Below are 20,623 nucleotides of genomic sequence, written 5' to 3'. Positions count from 1 at the left end.
CAATCTGGAAATAGTAATGAAGAACACATGAAAAACCTAAGAGCCTCTAAAGATGGAAAGCAGAGGGTTTAGGAATTTTTAAATAATGAAGGTCTATGCAGAGGCAGATAAGTCTTATATCACACAAGAGTAACCCAGGCTCTTCCCCTTCTCCTTCCTGAAAAATTCAGTCTTAAAGCCAAGAGAAGGGACAAAGGAAGATAGGCCTTTGTGCAGGAACGGGTGTGGAGAAAGATGTGAAAGACCAGAGCCAGGTATCAGAGAAAGGTCTTCACGGTGGGATGCAGGTTGGTGCGCCAACAGGTAAGGAGAGGAACCAGGTAAGGGTCATCGGCAGCAGTGGAAGACTGTCTACATAAGAGATTTAATCAAATGAGTAAACTGTTAAGAACAATGGGAGCCAGGATTCTCACTGTCAAAGAAGGTAGTTATAAATATGGAAAAGAAAAAAACTAAAGTAAACCCTGTGGTGTCAGATAGGGATTTGAGATACCAGCGTGAACTCATGGTTTTGAAAATATATAGCTAGATATAGAAACACAGATGTAAATGTATGTTATGTGCACCTATGTGTATACACACATATTCCATAGTCCTGTCCATTAAAAGGGCCCAGAGGTGGTGATAGCCTCGAAGCAATGAGCATACTTAGCAACCAGATATTGGCTTCTACATATCATTCTCTATGCAAAGGAACTAGGGCTCCTTGGAGAAATGACTGATATAAGACATGACACTAGTAAATTACAAAATGAGCTTGGAATATCTTTGTCTGAAAGAAAGCAAAGATGTGTTCAAAGAATGATGGGAGTTAAAGGGCATAAAGACACTGCCACTGACTGCCAAACCTGGGACCAATGGGAACATTAAAATAAGTAATCAGAGTAAGAGTTTAATTAAAACATACTGGAGAAAAAGAAACCGAAAGTTCTTACTGATATTAATTAATTAATTGAAATTTTGATGAGGAATGGGCTATTTACATAATTTCACAATAACTTGCCACAAGATATATACATAAATTACAAAAGGGAAAAAAGTCACTTTATGATGGAGAAACTTGGCAGGCAACACTTCAATCAAGTGACCATCATCAGTAACGGAACAAACACAAACAGAAATCAGTGCCCCTTGATGGATGCAATGAGAGGAACTCAGCACCACTTCTGTAATTATCCTGCCAGAGATGGACAGCCTGAATCTAAGAATGAGAAAATGGCAGGCCAACCCTAATTAAGGGACATTGTACAAAATAGCTAGTTTAAAATCTTCAAAAGTGTCAAAAATCTGACCAGTGAAAGACTGAAAAAGACTAAAAGACTCAACTAAATACAATGTGTCTTCTGAACTTAATTCTTCTGCTTTAGAAGACAAAATTGAAATAACTGAGAAACTTGAATGAGGTCTAAAATTTAGATGGTGGTAATGTATCAGTGGTAAATTCCTGGCTTTGATGACTATACTGTGATTATCTTGGAGAACATCCTAGTTTCAGGAAACATACACTGAAGTATTGGTGTGTGATAGCCATTTGCCGGCAACCTTTTCTCAAATGATTCAGGATAAAAACAAATAGTACCACTTGCAATTTCTCTGCAGGTGTGAGACTGTTTCAAAATAAAAATTAAAATTCAACAACAGTAAATTAGGAAAATGGACACTCCAGGGGGAATGATTCCATCTAGTTTGAAGGAAAGATGAAACTCTCAAGTGATTAAAGTGGTCCCAAAGAAATCCATCCTAAGGAGGGTTGGCCAGATGTTCAGAGAAAATGCCTCCCTGAATAGTAAGTGAGAGGAGAGGAAGTCTATGTACTCTCCAATGATTTCATAATGCATTCACTCAACAAACATTTATTAAACACCTACTGTGTTTCAGACAATATGCTAGACACTGAGCTTATGAAAATAACTGAGAGTCCCTGCAATTGAAGGCTTTGTAGTCTAATGAAGGATGATGATTCAGAAGTCTGAAGGTAGTATTCTAAGACAGTCATCAGCGTTACATATGGAAAGAAGCATGTGACTCAGGAACACTGTCTTTAAAATTCCATTTTTCATTTATGAATTTTCAATAGACTACACAATAGTTTATTATTCTATCATACTCTTTAACAACATTTTCATCCTAACTTTTCTGTGCTTGTGGGTGGTGTTAATTGAGGCATATGCAAAAACCTTATCACTTTTCAATTATGAACAGATGTAAATGACTTACTTGATGTTTTATTTTAGAGTAACAAGCATCTTCTAAAATAAGTTTAAAATAAGAAGTCTAAAACTATAGCCCTATAGCTAGGGCTATAGTTATTGCTAGAGATTTAACACTTTAAAAGTGGACCCTAATGTGTTCATCACCTCAAAAGTCACTCCACATCCCTGTTCTCCAATTTCTACATCTGTCACAAACATGTCATAATGTGCTTGTACGATGCTTTGAAATGTTTAGAAGAAAGACACCGTAATTATAAAGCTCTGTTAAAATACAGGTTGCTTTCACATTTTGCCAGGGACTAACTACTACTGTGGACTTATTACGACATAGTGATCCATCTAAATGAGCTCACCTTGGCAATTTTATGTTGGGTGAGACATTAGTTGGTTTTCCAACTCTTCCCCTTGGCTTCATTTCAATCTTCCAGGCATATCATCAAGGGAGAATGCTTTGGTGCCTTCTCACTGACCCAAGAGTGAGAGGCCAGACCAAGCAAGTCAGTATTCAATTACTTTCCCCCCTGAAGTCTGCACACCCTTCTTACACTTTTCCCATTTGACACTTTCATAACCATATTTAGCTTTCTTCCTACCATCTCCCTGTAATTCAAAAGGCAATTTAGACTCCCATATGGTTGCCATCGAAGCTAACAGATGTCTAGCAAATTAAAACAAAAATTATGACTTATAAACTGCTGATGTATCATCATTCCAGAACATCTTACAATTTACAGTGAATCATAAGATAAGGCTTCCAACTTGATGCCCCCCACAAGGTTCTCTAAATCTCTCTTCTCTGGGAATTGAAGCCCTGTGGAAACAAATTAGATGCAATATTCTGCCATCAAACCTGGGTAAACCTACACTTAAAGATACAATGTAATATTTGCAAGCACATCAAGGAGAAATTTGGCCTCAAGGATCCAAGGTTTTCTAATCTTTGTACAGCAAAGAGAAGAAAAATGACTTGACTCCCCTAAGTCATTTAAGGCTTCCACTGATCCACAGTGCTCTTTTCAAATAAGTGATGAATAAATCTGATGAATCTATTCACCTTGTCTCCTTGGTAGATATCAAGAGGAGCATCATTACCTAGTAGTAGTGATGACAAACTACCAGGCTAAGGTATTCTAGAAGCTCTATAGCCAGGATGGAAATAGAATGAAATCTGGAGACAATGACATAGACCTTATCCACCATTTGTTAAATATTGAGACAGTGTGCTCGGTAATATCATATCTGATTGCATCATCAAATCTACAACTCTACTGGATAACGTGGTGCTTAGTCGCTCAGTTGTGACCGATTCTTTGCGACCCCAGGGACTGGAGTCTGCCAGGCTCCTCTGTCAATGGGGATTCTCCTGGCAAGAATACTGGAGTGGGTTGCCATGCCCTCTAACAGGGGATCTTCCCAACCCACGGATCGAACTCAGGTCTCTTGCATCGCAGGCAGATTCTTTACCATCTGAGACACCAGTGAAGCCCATTGGGTAATGTTATCTTTCCTTCATAAACAAAAATGGCTCAGTGGTAAAGAATTCGCCTGCTAATGAGGGACATGCAAGTTCAATCCCTGGGTCAGGAAGACTCCCTGGAGGACACGGCAAACCACTCCACTCTTCTTGCCTGGGAAATCCCATGGACAGAGGACACTGACAGACTATAGTCCATGGGGTCACAAAACATTCAGACACGATTCAGTGACTCAACAAGGCTCCAGCAGATTGTATTTTCCAAAGATTGCCACAACCCACACAACCTTGACACTCATCTAACAAAAGCGGAATTTGTCTCTTGAAACTGAGCGGGTTGCATGCATGCTTTAACCAGAGGAACAGATGAAAGTGACACTGGACCAGTTCAAGGAGTAGTCTTTACTGGCTGGAAGCTGCTTCTAAGAAAACACGTTGAGGTGCTCTAGCCAACACCACTGGCTGAGCTCTCAGCTGGCATCAACTGCCAGTCATGTGGGGGTACCATCTTGGGTATCCCACCCCAGTGAGCCTTCAATTAACTCCAGCCAGCTCCATCTCACTGCAACTGAAATGGACGGTTCCAAGTGCAAACTGCCTAGCAGAGCCTGGTCAAATCCCAGAATTGTCAGATATAATCAAGTTTTATCTTAAGCCACTAAGTCTTGAGGTTGTTTGTTATATAGCAATAGATAACCGGAATCCTGAGATAAATGTCCTTGCCTAGTAACAGTTTTTAAGTATTAGAGTCAGAACCTAAAAAAGTCCAGAACAAAATATCTATTAATGCTGGGTGATGGGGTGTGGAGGTTCATTACCCAAAAGAAGTAATTCTCTCTTCCCTCCCCTACCCCAGAGCAGTCTCAGATTTTCCAAGAAATGTCCTAGTATGGTGACACCCTCAATAAAAGCAATTCCTTTCTGGCTTGAGTTCTTCCAATATAAAATAGGGTGAATAAGATTCCCCCACTACCACCTTGTGATAACTAATGAGAAAGGAATCTGTACAAGATGTTGACTTTGTTACTCAGAATACCACTACAAGTATTATGTAAAAGGATCCAGATTTTACACATGAAACTCTAACTTTAATAATAAAAAATATATTTAATGACTCACAAGACTACATTTGAGATTCATAGTGGGGATACAAAAGTATGCCTATTATACCAATAAGTCAATAAGCCAAGAAGAAATTAGGGAAAGATTTTTTTCAAATGAAAGAATCCTTGAGGGAAAAATTAATTAATTAATAAAAGTTACTTTCAGACGAATCTCAGTGAGAGAAAAAGTCTATAATTAAATGTGTCCCAATATATGCTATTTTCATTATATTTTAGTGCCCATCTCTTATATTTTTCTTCCCCAGCATATTGGAGCTCAAAAGACCCATTCTTTTTTTCAGAACTAGAAAGAAACTTACAACTTGACTAACCCTTCATTTTTGGTTTTTTAAATTGGAGTATAGTTGCTTTACAGTCAGCTATATCTATACACATACCCCCCCCCCCTTTTTGGATTTTCTTCCCATTCAGTCACCACAGAGCAATGAATAGAGTTCTCTGTGCTCTACTGTAGGTTTTCATTAGTTATTATTTTATACATAGTAGTGTATATGTCAATCCCAATCTGCCAATCCATCCCTCCTTGGTATCCATATGTTTTCTCTCTACATCTGTGTCTCTATGTCTGCTTTGCAAATAAGTTCATCTGTACCATCTTTCTAGATTCCACATATATGCATTAATACACAATATTTGTTTTTGTCTTTCTGAATTATTCACCTCTCTGACAGTCTGTATGTCGATCCACATCTCCGCAAATGGTACAATTTCACTCCTTTTTAAGGCTGGGTAATAATATTCCATTGCATATGTGTACCACATCTCTAGCCATTCCTCTGTTGATGAACATTTAGGTTGCTTCCATGTCCTGACTATTGTATATAATGCTGCAAGAAACACTGGAATGTATATATCTTTTCAAATTATGGTTTTCTCAAGGTATATGCCCAGGAGTGGGATTGCTGGGTCATACGGTTGTTCTATTTTTAGTTTGTTAAGGAACCTCCACACTGTTCTCCATAGTGGCCGTAAATATATGGAACACTTCATGACTTTGCATGTCGTCCTTGTGCAGGAGCCATGCTAACCTTCTCTGTACTGTTCCAATTTTATTATACGTGCTGTCGGCTGCTGCTGCTGCTGCTGCTGCTACTAAGTCGCTTCAGTAGTGTCCGACTCTGTGCGACCCCATAGACGGCAGCCCACCAGGCTCCCCTGTCCCTGGGATTCTCCAGGCAAGAACACTGGAGTGGGTTGCCATTTCCTTCTCCAATGCATGAAAGTGAAAAGTGAAAGTGAAGTCGCTCAGTCATGTCTGACTCTTCGCCACCCCATGGACTGCAGCCCACCAGGCTCCTCCATCCATGGGATTCTCCAGGCAAGAGGACTGGAGTGGGGTGCCATTGCCTTCTCCCAATGTGCTGTCAGAGTGAGCACTAACTCTTCATCACAGTTGAGAAACTGAGGCTGGGCAGTTAACTGAGTAGTGAAAAGTCAAACTCCTCATTACTAAGAGAACCAAACGCTTAGTGCTAGGGCTACCAAATTCTCAGGTTTTATTTTACCAGAACTTTATCTCAAAATGTCTACAACATTTTAAAATTTTTTTCTAGAGTTTCGGTGTGGAAAGATTAGGAGACCATATCCTCTGTAATCAATGTCTTCTTCACAACTGTGGAAGAGCAGCCCCAGTCTGCTGAATCCAGCAGTCACAGATAGGATGGCTACTGCAGACAGCAGAGGTGCGTAACTTTACAGAATCAGGCCGCCAGTCCTGGCTCTTCAGTCACTAACATCTTAAGTCTAAATTACTGTGATCAAATATCATGGCTACCTTCCTGCTGACAATCACTCTAGAGACCAGGATACTGCAAACTCAGAGATTCCATAATTCCCAAATAATTCCCCAAATTATGAGATAACCTTGAAGCAGACAGCAGGATAGCAAAGGTATGAGGTGGTACATGAGTGGAAGTCTTTAGGCACAGTAAGGAGGGACAAGGCGTGTAGAAAGCAGAGTCAGAGAAGGGTCCTTATAACAAAGGTATCTACATAACAATTCTGCCTGGGACAGATGGTCTAGTTCCAGAGCCCCGTGTCTCTTCTCAGGATTCCCATAAAACTCCTCCCAAGAGATGAAGACCTTCAAAATCAGACAAAATGTGACTTTCTCTTGGAAGTCTCCATGCAAGTACTCCGCAATTCTTTGCAGCTCTCTACAATTCCAGAGGTTTTGCTACACCCTAAGTCACAGAAAACAGTAAATGTGCCTCTGTACACACCACAAAATTGCACCAAACTGTCAGGGAAACAGGCCCAGATCCCTTTCTTTCTTTTCCACCTTCTGCTAAGAAACTGCAGAGAAAGCCCCTGGGTGCTTTTTGTTGCCTGGTAGCTGAAATGTTCAGCTTTCGGAAGTGTTCAGGTAAAATCAAGAGGCTTGAATTCACCACCCCAAGAAGATCCAGTCCCAGTGCGGTAGTTCCTGACTCTCAAAGTCATGAAAGTTTCAAGTTCAGATAAAATCAAAACGCCTCACCCAGGAATGTGACTTTTAAATATGTCCAACAAGGGTTGAAAAAAAGGAAGCAAGGAAAGAAAATAATTTCTTCTTCCTACATTTGTAGCAGTGTTTGACTATGGGGGGAGTGGTGGGGAGGTGGGGGGTGACTGCTAACAGGAATCATGTCCAATCTCTGGCAAAAAGTGGCTTGTGAATGACTGGATCTGATGTTTATTCATGTGTCCCCACCCCATTATCAGTCCTGAGGCCAGATGACATGCTGACACAGAGGGTGGTCTCCAATCCCTCTCATTCCCTTTTGCAAAACATGCAAGAGCAATGCAAGACACTCCTAGAGAAAATAGAAAATAAAAATAAAATAGCCTAGTAAATGCATGGTAGGAAGAAAACAATATAAAGAGCTGTACTGACAACTCTTCTCATCAATGGATATGTTCAAACAAATGGCCAAAACTAAAAGAGAATCAAAATAAATACATCCTAGGTTCAGACTGCTGTGGATTATCACAGATCCCACCACCACCACTGGATTATTGTTGACCTCACACTGAATCCACACTAAGCAACAACTTGGGGAGCACGCCCCCCACCCCAGCCAGCCACCATCTTTACTTTCCATGGGGGGAATAGTGGGGGCGGAGGGAGTGCCCAACAAGGAAGAGGATGGAATGGGATGGGATGGAGAAGAAAAAGAACACGGTCTTTGAAGCAACATTTCCCCCTGTCCTAGTGAACTCTTTGTCTGGTTGCTGAACATGTTTGTGAGATCAAAGAAGAGAAGCCAAACAAAACAAAAGAGTGGGCATCCCAGCCCAATTACAATAGGTACCCAGCATGTTGTGGTGCCAGCAGAGCATGGATGAACCTTCCATTCAAGCATCTGCTCTCCCGGTATCCCCACAAAACATGTCTCGTACGCCTTCTCCTCTGCATTTCTCCAAGGTTTCCCCCAAAACGGCCCGCTCTACGTGTCGCTCCTCAGAAAAGGAGGTCGTGAGGTACCAACACGCTGAAACATATGTTGATGGTGACTTGTTATTATCCTGACAATAATACAGACAGAGAAATAAACACCTCCAGCCTGCACACCCACTGGTCAGTCCATTATGCAAAAGGAGCGCTTTCCCGATGAAGACGAAGAGATGAGCGTGCAGGAAGCGATATTTACGTGCACATTACAGAACCATATACCGCCGCATCTGCATCCTACACAAAGCCCGAGATGGTGCAAGAAGATACACGCTGAGCATGGCACAGACTGGCCGCGGCAACACGGAGCCAAGCCCTCGTCCAATCAGATCCCCGTTAGAGGTGGACCTCAGGGTCGACTCTGCCCGATTAGCCTTCCCTATTATGACACCACGCTCTGCCCAACATCCATACTCCACCGGGAGCAAATCTCATTCGAGTGGTTGCTCATTTCTCCAACTGCCGAACCCTTTCTTTCATCTGCATCTACGTTATTCATCCCTTAAAAAGCAACCTCAAGGCCTGGGTGTCCCCTTTCCGGCTCCGTTTTTCTTTTTACCTTTTCGCGTTCCTAGAAAAGATTAAATGTTTATTTCTCCAACGCGCAGGCTGAAAGGGCGGAAGGCAAACGCCTCTGCGAGCTCCGACAAGCGCCCGAGGGGCAGCGAAAAGTAAAGGCTGAGAGCAACGTGCGCGAAATTGTCGCGAATCGATTAGCCACAATAGTTGAAATCCCAGAAGCGCTCCAACTTACCCAAAATATGACATTGAAGCCAAATATGAAATACTTGATGCAACAACTGACTTCAGGACCCTTGTAATGCTTCCCGGACATCCTCTGGGTTCATGAAGACACTTGCCCCGGCAGCCCGAGTTTGGAGCCTCGGAGCACCGTTGGCTCGGAGCAGCCGGCGGGAAGCTGGGGATCGGGGACGCCGCTCGGGGCCGCGGCGCGGCGGCCAACCCGGGCTGAGCAGCGCAGGGACCGAGCAGCGGAGAGTGGCTCCCACACCTCCAGCCCTTGGCGCGCGCCGAGGCCGCCGGAGCCGGGGTGGCCGCGAGCGGGTACGGGAGCAGGCTGCAAGCCCCGAGCTTCGCTGAGGCTGGCCCCCAGCACAAGGCGAGCTCCCAAGCCCGTCCGCCGGACGATGGTCAGCCTCCGGGCTTCGGGCAAACACGACCGCCGCGGATGCTGGTGGAGACGCTATTCGCCCGCCTGCCCGCTCGCGCGCTCCCTCCCACCCCTCGCTCCGCCCGCCGATCGCTCCGCCCGCCCGGCCCGCTGCTCCTCCGCCCGCGCCGCCCTCAGCTCCGCCCGCCTCCCGCCGCCCGAGCCTCGGTGAGGTGCGCGCGCGCACGGGCTCGGGCGCTCCCGGGCGGCGGGAGGCTCAACGTAGCCTCGCCGCCCCCTCCTTCCAGCGCTCTCCGCTCCTCCCGCTCGCTTCATCCCCGCCCCTTCTCAGGCCAGCCAGGAGCGCCGCGGACCCCCGAGCACTGCGGGTAGGTAGGGAGGATGGCAGGCCGAAGGGAGGTGTAAGGATGCCCGGAGAGCGCGCCCTTGGGAGCAGCCTTGGAGGAGTGACTGGGGTTGATGGTCCCCCTCTGCCACCGACGGCAGCACACAGCTTCTGGAGGGACCAGGGCGAAAGGATCGTTTCGGGGTGAGAGGGCTGGTTGAGTTGGGATCCTCGGGACGAATCATTCCCCCTGCCCCCCACTGCAGGACGAGCATCCTTCTGGGTGTAGCCACACTCACACCCCCTGCTCCGGTTTTGTAGCAAGAAAAGACGCCGGGCCATTGAGGCGAAGAGGAAAGAGGTCACAGACTTTGCTGGGAGCAAAGGTGAAGGATAAGGTGTTAGGGAAAGGGGTAGAGACGGGAAATGGGAGCGAATCCGGAGGATTGCATAGGAAAGTCCCCTGAATTCCCCTGAATGTGGCTCCAACTCAACCTCCCCACCTGCGGGAGAGAGAGGCTTATCCTGGAGACGGGGACGAGGAAGGAGAGATGGCCCAAAGGAATCCGACGCACGACAGGATCCTTGCCCTAGGGCCTGTAGCCGACAGAAATCCGGACTGCAAATGCCCCCACAAGAGGGAATAGTGCGGAAGGAACCTGACCGGTCCTCACTCTAAGGAGGAATCCTGGACGAGGAATTCTAAGGAGGAATCCTAGGACGGTCTTCTGGGGAATCCGAATTGGGTTTACAGATCATGAACGACTAAGCTTTTGACCTCTGAGGAAGGATAGAACGAAGCTAGAAATTATTTTGGAGCCCTGCCTGAGCGTGTGTGCCCATTAGTTGTGCATCTGCCTTCCTCCTGGGGCACTTTCATAGGTGCTGGCTGGCAGGTATCAGTATTTCACGAAAAAAAGAATGAAGAACTGCCCAGAACTGTGTGTAAACATCTGTGGGCATTTTTTTTAAGGCTTGAAAAAGCTGCAAAGAGATGAGATCAGGGAAACTTTCCAGCCCCATGCCAGTGAAACCTGGTACTGGGCACAGAAATCTGCATGCTTCCTAAGCCCCCAAGTGATCCTTCAGTAGGCTTGATAACATTTGGCATAGGGTTTCCCTAGTTAACCACCCCCTCACTTTTCTAAAAACCTAGCTAGCTAGTTGATAGCCTAGAAGGAGGAGCAAGAAGTTACTTTTCCTTGCAATAAACCACACTTAAATAGGCTTGGCCTTGAGAGGGATTAGCGCTATACTGAGGTCACAGGTAGGAGCCAGGGTCCCCGCAAAGGTGGAAGAACCAGAAGATCCTAGAATTATGACACTGGTTAACAGTGACTTCGGCCCTTTGGATGAAATAAGACTCTCTACCTCAAAAGTGTCCTCTACCCAGCCAAAGCACACAGCAGACTACCACCAATCTGGTGGGTTTCACAGGTAAAGTCTACGCTTAGCAGCAGATTCCCCACTAACAGGAAGGTGCTGCCACCCTTTACATAAGCTGTTGGTGCTACATTGTAATTCTTCTTATATGTAAGTAAAGCAGTTATTGCAGATTCCTGGGTAAGTCAGAGGAAATGTCTATCTTAAGGTGATGTGCCACAACTCAGAAAAGTACTAGAAATTAGATCCAGCTGATGACTGAGTTGATCCTAAGCAGGATTTGGCTTTGAAATAAAACCCAACAGAGGAGGAGAAGTTCAGATAACTCTGGTAATTTGGGGCAGGGGGACTAGCTGAATTCTCATTTTATATGTCAAAGCCAAGTTCAAGGAGGATTTATGAGTTAAATATATTTTTTAAAGCAAACCAGAAAATAGAATTGTTATTCAGTCCCTAAGCCATGTCCAACTCTTTGTGATCCCGTAGACTGCAGCATGCCGGGCTTCCCTGTGCTTCATTTCCCAGAGTTTGCTCGGATACATGTTCATTGAGTCTGTGATGCTACCTAACCACCTCATCCTCTGCCACCTCTTCTTCTTTTTGCCTTCAATCTTTCCCAACATCAGTGTCTTTTCCAATGAAAATAGAATGCTATTTGTTAAACCTCTGGCTAGAAGTATTTCTCAACTTAGAAGCAATAGAAGGAAATAACCAGTGGAGATGACTGGGTAATAGCTTAAAACTTCTATGTGTCAAACATTGTTTTAAACAAGAATGTAGAGGACTTCTCTGGTGGGCCAGTGACTAAGAATTTGCTTTGCAATGCAAGGGAGGCTGGTTCGCTCCCTGATCAGGCAACTAAGATCCTGCATGCGACGGGGCAACGCAAGTGCAACAATTACTGAGCCTAGATCCCACATGACAGAACAAAGATGCTGCATGCCGTGACTAAGACCCAGCACAGTCAAATAGATCAATATTACATAGAAATGTAAACCAAGAATTGGTGACAACAAAGATAAAGACAAAAGTATGAATATCTTAGTAGGGCTCATACAGTAAAGTAAAATACAAAATCTCAGTGATTGAATAAAAGCAGAAAACAGATCACATACAAAGACATCAAATAGTAATAAATATGGTGAAAATTAACTTTACAGTAATTGAAGAAATAGATGTTAACTCAGTGGTAAAGATATAGAGATAATAAGCAATGGTTTGCTTATATATTGCTGGTGTCATTATAAAATGATTCCATTCATTTGGAAAGCGTTTTGGATATATGTGGTAGGTCAAAATGCTCCTCCATTTTGACTCAGCAGTCCCACTTCTGGGAATCTAGCCAACAAAATACTCCAAAATATGAGAAAAGTTCTGTGCTGCAAGTTGTACGTCACAGCCATATTGAAAACTTGGTGACAACTTGAAGATGCTAGAGCTATACCCAGCTCCCTGTAGCCCTCTGGACGACGACATTGCTTCGCGTTTCTCTTCTTTGCACACATCATTCCTGATCTCTCCCTAAGCGCTCTCCTTGCCCTGCGTCTGTGAGCTGAGCCCTCTTACTTATCCTCAGCACTTTCAGTCAGCATTTCCCAGGCTCCCTCTTTCATCTCCTCAGCGCCTCCTACATCCTCCCATTTTGGCACTTGGAGACTACCTGTAATTACTTATTTACCTGCCTGTCTCCTCTCCTCTGCTGCGCCCTCCTTCAAGGGTGTGGTCCATCTCCTTTTAATCTTAGAATTCCTAGCACTCTGCCAGTGTTTCAGGTGCTTGATAAATATTTATTTTAAAAATGGGTGAGTCATTTATTCAAATCTTTTACAGACATTAAGGATGATGATTATTAAGAGTATGTGGTAACATGTGACTGTATTATAATGTTCAATTTTATTTTTGTGGACATATCTCAAAGTAATAGGAAAATTAAATGAAACAAGCAAGATGCAAAATGCTATACAGTGTAGACTGCCATTTTTTAAAATAATAATAATAATAAATCATGTTGACAAAGAAGAATGGAAAATTTATATATGCACACTTTCCCTTGTTAATGAGTAGAAAATTTAGGTGTTAATTCTTTTGAAATTATAATAGTTGTTACACTATGGGATTGTGGGTGATTGTGTTTTCATGTTTCTGGTTTCTATTTAATGTGGTTATATTGCTTTTACAATGACAAAGATAAAATTATAAGTAAAGACAAACAAATAACTAAGTAATCATTATATTTATTTCAGCACTGCCTTTCATGACTCAATAAATTCTGGCCTATTTTAAGGGGAAAAAACAATGAGAGTAATTTTCTCCCCAGAGACTCCCCTACAACCATCTCCTTTATAATTCTGAGGTTGAAAAAAATGGTTAATAAGTTTAAATACTGAAAACATAATTAATCTTTCAATGGCAGTACGAATAGGTAAAGCATGTTCTTCTAATAGTTGCCTAGCTAAGCAGCAAGATATGACAATAGCATTTTAACCTAAGACACCAGATTTTATGAGCTTGTCTCTCTCTCTCTGTATTTCGCTCTCCCCACCACCTTTCCGCCTCCCTCCTTTCTGTCTTTCACTGTCTGTTTCTCTGCTCTTCTAGTCCTGTATTTTTCTTTTCCTTCTCTGTGGCCAGCACTGCCGACTGCCTCCCCACCCACTGTTCCAAGGTCCCCGCTGTTTTCATGTCCGCATGCTTGGGAAGATGAGCCCCGGCCCAGCTGCACTGGGTGAATCTTGACCTTCTGAGCCAAACTTGGCTCTGACCAGCGTTTGGTTCAGAAATGGGCAAGAGACACACTTCTGGTCAATGAGGAGAATCTGCTGGGTGTTTCCTCACATCTAAGAGAAGTTTTCTTTTTGGCCTTGGATGTAATTGCATTTGACAATAATAAAGACCACACCAAGCCAGGCAGAATGAGAAAGTGAAAAGAACCTGGGCTCCTTGCCGTTGTTACCTCGCTGACTGAACCTCTCAGGACTTCCTGTCACAGGAGAGAACTTGCTGGGGAAGGCACTGTAAGAAAGGTTTTCAGTTTCAAGCAGCTCAAAGAATTCTAGTTTATTAAGCACTCTCCTCTGGTATTTCCTCCCGACCCCTTTGATTTTCTCTTCTTGATTAGCCACCAGTTTTCCACGTTTCTCTCAGTACCACTGTTCCCCTCTCCTCTCTTCTATTCCCCAACTATTCCTGCCTCTCTTCAACAATTACAGGGGGAACCTTTAGCACAGTCCGCCCAACTCACATCCACCCCTTTCTCTCACTTTCTCAGCCACAAAGTGCTTCCCCACCTCTGCCACATTTGTACCTTAGCGCTGACAGCCCTGGGTTGATCCAGGCTGCGCCAGCCCCTGAGTGTGTCCCTCTCACGTTGGGATTCATCAACAAAGGAATCCCTGCATAATTGAAAGGAAGGTGAGGCTTTTTTAGGAGAGCTCAAGGGGCTTGTGTTTCCAGGAGGAAGCCAAGACTCTCACTCTCTGCAAAAAGAGGAAGGAAGCACAGACATCAAGAGAAACAGGGGCAGAGACTTTTAACAACATGGGCCGTGAACACGGCGTTGTGTTTGTGCTCTGAAAAGCTTCCGGCCCTGCTTAAAGCCTTTCTATTTCTGGATTTCTTCAGGAGAACCCGATTCTTGAGGTTTCAGAAGTTTTTAGATAGAATTCTTCCTTTGCAGTCCACTTTGGCTTTAGCGGCTTCAAAGTGGGCATCTCGTATTTGCAAATCAAAAAACCTGGATTAGGGCTTCCCATCGGAATCGATCCCTGCTCCAGGAAGATTCCACATGCTGCAGGGCAGCTGGGCCTATGTGCCACAAGCACTGAGCCCAACCACCCTAGAAACAGAGGAAGCCACTTCAGTGAGAAGCTTGGGCACCACAACAAAGAGTGGGCCCTGCTCTCCGCGACTAAAGAAAGACCACGTGCAGCAATGAAGAACCAGCACAGCCAAAAATAAAAGTAAATAAATATTAAAAAAAAAAAAATTTAATTAAAACAAGTCATCTCACCTCAAATCCAGTGAGGTCAACTTAAAGCATTTTAAATTGGCCATAATATAAATTTGTTGTATTTAATGAATCAAATATTTTGCCTACTGTTCTCTAGTTGAAAAGTGAGTGAATTAAAATTTTAAAATATTTCTGTAAAAGTACAATGGATCCCCCAGGATCAATATCACCTCTGTACCCCTCTCATCCTGTGCCCATACATACCCATTAAAGAGGCCTAGTTTTCAGGGCCCCGGGAAGAACATGAAGAAAGCATATCTGTCTCATAAATATGATTAAACAAGCATACGTAGAACACAGTTGTTTCACTTTTAAAAATCAATTATAATTGCTTGTGTAATAAAATGAATTCTATCTTTTACACAATATGACAGAGCAGGCATTGATTTTTTTTATTCCACCTTCTTTTGGAAATATCACCTCAGTTTCCTCCTGCTTTGGAGATAGTCAGCAAGGCTGGTAGTTAATCAAGGTGCCAGGCTTTACCAGGGGCAAGCACGTGACACACATTTGGCCATTCAGAAGCTCCCTACTTGATACTGTGCAGAGGGAGCAAAGACCAAAAGCTGCCTGGAGTTCACTGATTGTGGCGCTTGGACATCCCACCTGAGGCTGCCCTTCAGGGGGTCCTCCCTGGTTCTTCTGGTCTCCCTCCAGTCCTGTAAACTACCTTATTTTCTCCTAGTGGATTTCCTTCCTGACTAAATCAGCCATTGCCTGTTTCTATGACTTAGACCAAAAAAATTCCTGGGCAACAGCATGTGAACTTTTGAAACTGCACTTTTCAGAGAAAGATGAAAATGTTATCTTTTTTCCAGAGTAGGATATCCTTATTATACAATAGTTAGACAATACACAAAAGGTTTTCAAAGACTCACCCATGACAACAGTTGTGAAGGAAACTGCTGTCAACATTGTGATATATTTTCTTCATTAATAAATATTTTTATGTGACTGATCTCATTCTGCAGAGGGAAAAACCTTAAACCTATTATATTTCCCATTTGCCAGTGCCCCCAAATAGTGCAGAGAAGCCCTCCATTGGAACAGAAGCAAGACCATCTCAATTTCCAGGTGGTGGTTTACCAGTCAGGATCCTAACCTCATTGCCCCATATCGCTAACACTCAAGTGTTTTCCTTTTCCACCATGTATCAGTCTTTGCTTCTTTTCTTACATGGCAAACATTCTCGCATGCTCCCTTACATTCCAAACTCACTCCTACCTCCAAACAATCTCAAAGTTCCATTCCCACCCCAAAAACTCCACCCTTCCTTTCATCCATCACCAGTTCAAATTATTTTGCAGTTAAGTATTTCAGCTTCTCAAAAATCTGCCCCCATTTAACACTAGACACGCTAATCCTATCTAGTAATTTCCTCTTTCACCATTTGGTTTCTTTTGCCTTCTAAAAAATTTGCTTTTGTGATATATCTGCATTGGTGGAGCATTGAACTTAATGTCCAGAAACAGGAAATATGTATTAGCAGATTCATCAGATATTCATTTAGGTTTTATTATGCAGAATCAATTGACTCAACAACAATTATTTATTGAGCACATTTCCCATTAAGGCACCTTTCGTCATAGTTTCTGCCCTAAAAGTAAAATGGAAGAAATAAACAAACAGAGGTAAGGACACAGGTCAGAACAGACTGCTACAATTTCCACCAAGTACAATGTGATGTAGAATCATGGAAAAAAACTTATAATCATGAAAAAAAAATTTATACTTAACCACACTGGTCTAGCCATTGTGGAAAACAGTTTAGTGGTTCCTCAAAAAGTATTAATATATGATTCAGAAATTCTACTCCTAGGTATATACCGAAAAGAAATGAACGCAAGGACCCAAAGAGATACTTGTATACCAATGCTCACAGCCACACAAGAGCCAAAAGATGGAAACAGCCCAGTGTCCATCAACAGATGAATGGACAAACAAAATATAGTAGATATACAAAAAGATATTACTAGCCTTACAAAGCAAGGGTATTTTAATATATGTTACATGGCTGAATCTTGAAAACATTATGTTTTGTGAAAGAAGACAGACATATACAGACATGTATTGTATGATTCTACTTGTATGAAGCATTTAAAGAAGGCAAATTCATGGAGACAGAAAGTAGAATAGAGATTAACAGAGATTAAGGAAAAAGAATTATTGTTTAATAGGTACAGGGTTTCTGTTTGAAATGATAAAAAATTATGGAAATAGATATTGGTGATGGTTGTAGAACACTGCAAATACTTAATGCCACTAAACTATACACTTGGAAATGGTTAAAATGGTAAATTTTATGCTCTTTATATTTTAGCACAATAAAAAAATGTCTACACTTACAACAAATAACAAACTGAAAATGGTTTGAAATGCAGAAATAAGTTGCCCACTGAAGTCTATGATCAAAATTAAACATCCAATATATGCATCTAAGGTTATAAGTTATGTGTGTCCCCACTTGAGGAAATCTAATAGAAGTATAAAAATAAATGGATCTATTTTATAGAGGGATTTATCCAAGTATTCCTTTAAAAAAGAGCTTCCCCGGTAAACTTTATTGTTTGCTAATTGATCACGAGCAACCCAAGGTCGTGTATGGATGTGAAGAGTTGGACTGTGAAGAAAGCTGAGCGCCAAAGAATTGATGCTTTTGAACTGTGGTGTTGGAGAAGACGCTTGAGAGTCCCTTGGACTGCAAGGAGATCCAACCAGTCCATCCTAAAGGAGATTAGTCCTGGGTGTTCATTGGAAGGACTGATGCTGAAGCTGAAACTCCAATACTTTGACCTCCTGATGCAAAGAACTGACTCATTGGAAAAGACCCTGATGCTGGGAGGGATTGGGGGCAGGAGGAGAAGGGGACGACAGAGGATGAGATGGTTGCATGGCATCACCGACTCAATGAACATGAGTTTGAATAAACTTTGGGAGTTGGTGATGGACAGGGAGGCCTGGCGTGCTGCGATTCATGGGGTCGCAAAGAGTCGGACACTGCTGAGCGACTGAACTGAACTGAACTGAACCCAAGAAAGTTTGTTGAGAGCGGAAACACTCTATGGAAAGAGGAATCAGGAAGCTGAGGTCCCTCTCTAGCACACAGTCTCTCACACAGAAGACCAACCACATGTGTTTCTCTCTCCCCAGAGGAGCTCTGGCCCCTTTCAAGGCTTCTAGGAGAATCCAACATAGCTGAAGTGAGTTGGGGTTATGATGGTGAGAAGAGGAAAAAGTGAAAGTGTTAGTTGCTCAGTGATGTCTGATCCTGTGTGACCCTATGGACTGTAGCTTGCCAGACTCCTCTGTCCTTGGGATTTCCCAGGCAAGAACACTGAGGTGGTTGCCATGCCCTCCTGCAGGGGATCTTCCTTAACCAGTGATCAAACCCAGGTCTCTTGCACTGCAGGAGGATACTTCAGTGCCTGAGTCACCAGGAAACCTCCTGATAAGAGCATTAGCTATCTTCTAAGTAGATGACCTGAGCTTTCATTTCAGTCACTCAACAACTTTTTCAATTGGACCACAGACTCCTTGAGGGCAGGGATCAGATTTCTCTGTAGTATGTTACCTTGCAAGTATGCCTCATGCACTGGATGCAAATTATTATTTATTGAATGAATTAGTTAATGACTTCAGTACAAAATGTCAACGATAGGTCAAACAAAAATAGTCATGAAGCAGCTCTGAAATTATAATATATAAGAAATCCATTGAGTCATAAAAGTTCAAATGACACAGGTAATCTTAGAGAACCTCTCCTCAAAGCCTAAAGTGAGCAAAATCTGTGTCCATGCTTATCCTATCTTCTCCTACAAAGGGGACCTATTTTCCACTGCATTTGTAACTCTGTCTTGTACTCAAATGTACCACATTCACTGGGTTCACAATAAATACTGTTGACAGAATGAATGACAAGGCAAAAAATAGCTTGCAGTACTTTTCATTTTTTACAAGTGTGGAAAGCATACTAAACCATCTGCTGATTAAAAATATGCGTGTTTTGACTTGCATATGACTCAAATTAACATACATAAATCCAGCATCTCCACATCACTAGATTCAAAGCCACAGCCAATAAATTTCCGTGTTTCTTCAGATTCATCAATCCCAGAGTGACATGGTTAAGTTATCAGGCACAAAATACACAGTAATGGTTTATAACTAAAAGCTAACTCATGCTTTATTTCAATTCAATGATCATTTATCCTCTAAAAATAAAATAGGCCTAAGATCATTGAGAATCTAAAACTTTATGTTCAGCTTTGCTCTATAAATACCTAATGTCACCATGGGAAACTAAAATTTGAGGTACAGAACAGAAACCATCATCCCTCAATATAATGAATTAAGATTAACCAAAGCTGTTGTTGGGGCTTCCCTCATAGCTCAGTCGTTAAAGAACCTGCCTGCAATGCAGGAGATCTGGGTTCAATTCCTGGGTCGGGAAGATCCCCTGGAGAAGGGAATGGCAACCCACTCCAGTATTCCTGCCTGAAGAATCCCATTGACAGAGGAGCCTGACAGGCTACAATCCGTGGAGTCACAAGAGTTGGACACAACTTAGCGACTCATCCAACACCAAAGCTGTTGTTGTTTAGTCACTAAGTCATGTCTGACTATTTGTGACCTCATGGACTGTACCATGCCAGGCTTCTCTGTCCATGGTATTCCCCAGGCAAGAATACTGGAGTGGGTTGTTATTTACTTCTCCAGAGCATCTTCCCGACTCAGGGATCGAACCTGCATCTCCTGTATTGCAGGTAGATTCCTTCTACCACTGAACCACCAGAGAAGCCCATTAACCAAAGTATTACACGTTGAATCCTAGCACCTTGTTGCCTTCCTAACCTCAGAAATGTATACGGTCTCAAGCTGCAGCTTCTACAGCTTAGCTTCTACCTGCCAGTCTGCTCCAACTGGTCCATCACCATCACATTCCCTCCAAGACTGCCTGGAGCAGAGAAGATTCTCTGAGAAGCAGAAAAACAGCTCTGTATTATAATACTGATGTACTACTAATCTTATATACTGTACTACTAATGGACTTGTCAACCCTCGTGGAAGGAAAACACATCCAAACTGCAAACCTAGGTCAGATGCAACATCAGTTCAATTCAGTTCACTCAGTCATGTCCGACTCTTTGCGACCCCTTGGACTGCAGCACACCAGGCCTCCCTGTCCATCACCAACTCCTGGAGCTTACTCAAATTCCTGTCCATTGAGTTGGTGATGCCATCCAACCATCTCATCCTCTGTCGTCCCCTTCTCCTCCCACCTTCAACCTTTCCCAGCATCAGGGTCTTTTCAGATGAGTCAGTTCTTCACATCAGGTGGCCAAAGCATTGGAGTTTCAGCTTCAGCATCATCCTTCCAACGAATATTCAGGACTGATTTCATTTAGGATGGACTGGTTGGATCTTCTTACTGTCCAAGGGACTCTCAAGAGTCTTCACTAACACCACAGTTCAAAAGCATCAATTCTTCGGTGCTCAGTTTTCTTTATAGTCCAACTCTCACATCCATACA

At 43.0% G+C, this 20,623-nt stretch overlaps 1 protein-coding gene and 1 non-coding gene across 2 annotated transcripts in view; both read right to left on the bottom strand.

Moving 5' to 3' along the window:
* TSPAN5 (tetraspanin 5) overlaps positions 1-9,493 on the bottom strand; it is a 185,157-nt gene extending 175,664 nt beyond the window's left edge. Inside the window, exon 1 of the mRNA XM_065907460.1 lies at positions 8,999-9,493. Within this exon, the coding sequence (XP_065763532.1) occupies positions 8,999-9,079 (81 nt within the window). The 5' untranslated portion in view covers positions 9,080-9,493. The remainder of the gene's footprint in view (positions 1-8,998) is intronic.
* Positions 5,782-5,886, bottom strand: LOC136148195 (U6 spliceosomal RNA). The gene has a single exon (XR_010659479.1). It is a non-coding gene; the product is annotated as a U6 spliceosomal RNA (small nuclear RNA).
* Positions 9,494-20,623: the final 11,130 nt, after the last annotated feature.

This window comes from Muntiacus reevesi, chromosome 16 (assembly GCF_963930625.1).
Source record: "Muntiacus reevesi chromosome 16, mMunRee1.1, whole genome shotgun sequence".
Taxonomy (NCBI): domain Eukaryota; kingdom Metazoa; phylum Chordata; class Mammalia; order Artiodactyla; family Cervidae; genus Muntiacus; species Muntiacus reevesi.
Note: the sequence above shows the minus strand (reverse complement) of the source record. Positions and strands in the feature narration are given on the sequence as shown.